Here is a 4,313-nt window from a genome sequence, read left to right as displayed (position 1 = left end):
CAGGTAAAGCTGTCTGTCTAAGGACACCAGCACAACAACAGGTGTGTCCATGCAAGCTGATGCACAGTGGGCAAAAATTGATTGCCATGCCTGCAAAGGCAAATCAGTGGTTTAGAAAGCTTAATAGGTCATGCTCACCAGGTATTGAATTACTACTTCTAGGACTTAACTCAGCCTGTGATGAAGTCATAACAATGAGAGGAATCCTGGATAAGCACCTCAAAATATAACTGGCCAGAACCCACTTCCACAAAGAAACTAAAAAGAACTACAGAATGGGATAATACAGAGGCAGCACACGCACCAAGAGTACTGTGATGACGAGATCTATAAACGTGTAAAAGTGAGTTTCCCTTCTCTTAGTCATACAGACTTGTCTGGGAATTCCCCGCCCCTTCACTGCATTTCATTTGCTCAGTTAGTCTGGCCAACTCCTCAATGGAGGTCCACTTCACTCACGTAATTGGACACGTCTTTAACCAATCAGACCAACGATACTATACAACGATACAACGATCGGTAATAAAGCAAACACATCTTTTTTCTGTATGAATTGTTCCAGAGCAGGTTTCTGTTCTATTTTCAAAGAAAACTTGCCTTTGAAATCATCCAAGACAGCCGCGAGAGCAGTATATAGTTTACTGTGCTTTTCTCTTAAGTTTCGCTTTTGTTACGGTAGACGTGGTTATTTTAAATCCGCCAATGGCGCGCCAGGTAGCCAAAAGCCAGTTTGTGATTGGCTCCAAGGATTCTGGATATCTTGAAGTGAACTGCTATCCTAAGTTTGCCAGACCCCCTTCAGAGGCTAAATCAAATTGCCCGGAGAAGAGGGGCGGGACATCCCAGACTACATACAGACATCACCTGTCATAAAACATAATCACGCTGTAAAAAAAAATAAACCCTTTAAAAGGATAAAACTGCCTCTGATAGACAGTCACATGTGTGAATGACGCAGGAGATCACTCAGACCTCATTCCGATTGATGGTTTTATTACTCTGACACAGAAAAATAATGATATCTCACAGTCTTCCCTGCATATTGGGACCTAAGACCTAATGAGGATCACTCTGTCTCTTTGTGCCAAGCAATAATCCATGGAATAATCTGCGGGTGACTCAGGAGAGTGCGTCACATTTTGTCACCTCTCAGGCTAGCCTCCCCTGCATCCCTCTATGTCTGTGCACAACGCCAACGGGACACTCTGTTGCTATTGGTTGATGTGCACGACAATGACTGTAATGCCAACGGGACACTCTGTTGCTATTGGTTGATGTGCACAACAATGACTGTAGTGCCAACGGGACACTCTGTTACTATTGGTTGATGTGCACAACAATGACTGTGATGCCAACCGGACACTCTGTTACTATTGGTTGTTGTGCACAACAATGACTGTGATGCCAACGGGACACTCTGTTACTATTGGTTGTTGTGCACAACAATGACTGTGATGCCAACGGGACACTCTGTTGCTATTGGTTGATGTGAACAACAATTACTGTAATGCCAACGGGACACTGTGTTACTATTGGTGTCTAAAAGAGTGATTCAAAAAGCCACATTTTTTCTCTCAAAAGTGTGTAAATGAACTGATTGACACTATACAATAGCGTATCATGCTCTATGCATTTGTTTGTGCTACACATCTCTTTGTGTTTGTTTGTGTCAATTGTACTATGTGATACGTATCTATGTGTGTGTGTGTGTCACTTACCCAGCAGGGCCTGGAACAGGTCACTCTGGAAGATGTGCAACAGTTTCTCTGCTCTACCTCTGAAGCCCTCATCAGCCACGGACTGACATGCCTCCATCGCCTGTAGGGCACGCTCTGTATCTACACACGCAAAAAGGGTAGAAAAAACGTTTACTTAATTATTTCATTTAGTGATTAAACATGTTGTCCCTGATAATTGTACCACAACAACAACAAAAAACTGGAACGCTTTTAAGGCCATTTTCATAAACTTGTGATACAAATATGTTGCTGTGTGTCAATGTCAGTGGAAGTAGGAGCGAGCGGACGATGAAATGTTGTAGAGCTATTCATGCTCAACTGTCACAATGCACAAAATGAAGATTTCCAAGTGCGTTTATTTTGATTTATTTATTTAATATTTTCAATATATTTGTTTAGGTATTTCAGCCTAATCCTCTCCTCTTCCCCACTGCTCGATCAACGTGTTCCAATTGACAGGAGGAAAGGCTACGGCTTTAGGCTCCAAGCCAGTCTGTAACAGTTGGCTGCTTCGGTCTCGCATGCATAAGGTGACGGGCGGTGGTCACGGGCCAACTATATTGGGGGCTCCGGAGACAGGACTCACGTAGTGACGCGGATACCAAAACCATGGCCGTTAGGCTATTAGTTGAAGCACCTGCTGCCTTACACACACTGTTCGTACAAAAACGACTGCTAGGTTGATACAAGGGTGAATCGAAACGCTAGACAGTAACACTTGCAATGAATAATGCACTAAGGTGGCTGACCCCCAGCTATCATTTAAGTCAAAGCACACCCATCTCTCACTATACACCAGAGAGAGAGAGAGAGAGAGAGAGAGAGTGTGTGTGCGTCTGTAGGCCTATTCGTAGAGACAAGACGAGTGGTGATAGCTCTTGGACCAATTACATTACTATGCGTCCTTAGTCACATCACAGCCACGGGATAGCACGTGTCTAAATAAGTCTAGTTTCCACTACCCTTAAAACAAGCACTATCCCAGACCAAACGGCGGAAAATAGAAAACAAAAAAACCTCACCTTCTCTTTTGAGAGGCATGACGGCTCGTTGTCGCTCCGTCTTTCCGACTTTCTCTGCGCTTATCCTCTCTCAAGCGCACTTAAACCCATTTAGGGATTGCCAACTGGGTGGGATGATGGGATATGTAGTTTGTGGTCTGATGACGCTCAGTACTAGACGCCCATTCAATTCAACACTGCTCAGCCGATGAGTAATTGTTCTGACGTAATAATGAATTTGGTATAATTTGTATATCATTCAGTTGTATTCATTGTTAAAGGAAATATAGTACGTTATCTATTGTAAAAGTGTATGACATTGTAGTGGCAGCCAGCCTATCTGCATATCATTACAGTTACTCCTATTACAGTAGTCTACAACTATTACTATTACAGCTACAGGAAATGTAATGTTTCGAGTGTCGAGTAAACTATCGGAGTTCATAGACCTAGTATTAGGCAGATTAAATAAATTGAACCATTATACTTTACGTGTTTTAGTGTGTCTTTGTCAAGTTGATTATAGAGTAAAGTGAAATGGATACGTTTTAAAAACTATGAAAAAACAGGTTATTACTTGTGGTCATTTAGGCTTGGCCAATATCATTTGCCTATTTTTTTTCATGGTTCGTTAAGTCAATTAGGAAATACAGTGGTTATTGCATTTTATCATTCATTAGTGATTTACAGTGCACGATAAGGCTGGTGATGCTAGTTGTGTGGAAAGACTTATCATTAAAGGCATTGACATACCTGTGACTTTGCTAAGAATTGTGTCATTATTCCCCCCTCATTACATTATTAGCTTGTTGTAGGTAACAAGCCCAGATACTGTTTTGTAATGACAAAAAAAAACATACCAACAACATAACATTTGGTTTAAAACCGCATTTTTGTTTATTTAGAAAGATCAAACACCGGCCTTTCAGGCTGGTGGCATTCTCTCATTTGGGGATGTGAGGGTACATTGGGGACAGATGAAGCTTAACGCCTCCTCCTGCCGGCCCTCTTGCGCCTGCTCACCTTGGCCTTGCGCCGCCTCACGACGGGGCGGGAAGCTCTTCGGTTTCGTCGTCGTGCCATTGTTGAGATTATGAGATTGTCTACTGAATCTGCGTCATGGACCCCTATTTATACCCATTTACAGTGACGTCACAATGGTTGTATGTGACGTCACCACACAGCTAGCAAAACTGAGGACTCGTTAGGAGGTTCGTTAGGTAACCTCAACTGCAGTTTAGTGTTCACCGAAATCCTACATGAGGAATTGACCAAAGTAAGTATGTGAATTCGATAACATGATAATGCAGGGTTTTTTTTTTTGTGAGATTTTCCCTTTGTTTTTTTGGTGTTGAGGATCATACTGGATGATTAATGTATTGTTTAACTGTTGAAAAACTGTAGACATGTTGTCAACTCTGTCTGGGCCTGAGCCCGGTTTTATTTTTGATTTTTGAAATTTAAAATTAAATTCGAAGGAAAACTGTTCTGCATCAGTTGTTCATTCTACGGTTAATGGCAAAGCAGGTTTCAGGAGAAATTGCGCTAGACAGGGCAAGTCCCTGAAAGTAAT

At 42.1% G+C, this 4,313-nt stretch overlaps 1 protein-coding gene across 1 annotated transcript in view; it reads right to left on the bottom strand.

The window, feature by feature from the left end:
• LOC308365048 (disks large homolog 4-like) overlaps positions 1-2,780 on the bottom strand; it is a gene marked incomplete at both ends in the record, with an annotated part of 76,648 nt that extends 73,868 nt beyond the window's left edge. Inside the window, 2 exons of the mRNA XM_080838367.1 lie at positions 1,719-1,838; positions 2,762-2,780. Of these exons, the coding sequence (XP_080694493.1) occupies positions 1,719-1,838; positions 2,762-2,780 (139 nt within the window). The remainder of the gene's footprint in view (positions 1-1,718; positions 1,839-2,761) is intronic.
• Positions 2,781-4,313: the final 1,533 nt, after the last annotated feature.

Source organism: Sprattus sprattus, assembly GCF_963457725.1.
Source record: "Sprattus sprattus genome assembly, chromosome: 5".
Classification (NCBI taxonomy): domain Eukaryota; kingdom Metazoa; phylum Chordata; class Actinopteri; order Clupeiformes; family Clupeidae; genus Sprattus; species Sprattus sprattus.
The sequence above is the reverse complement of the archived record's forward strand: the minus strand, read 5'-3'. Positions and strand labels throughout refer to the sequence as shown.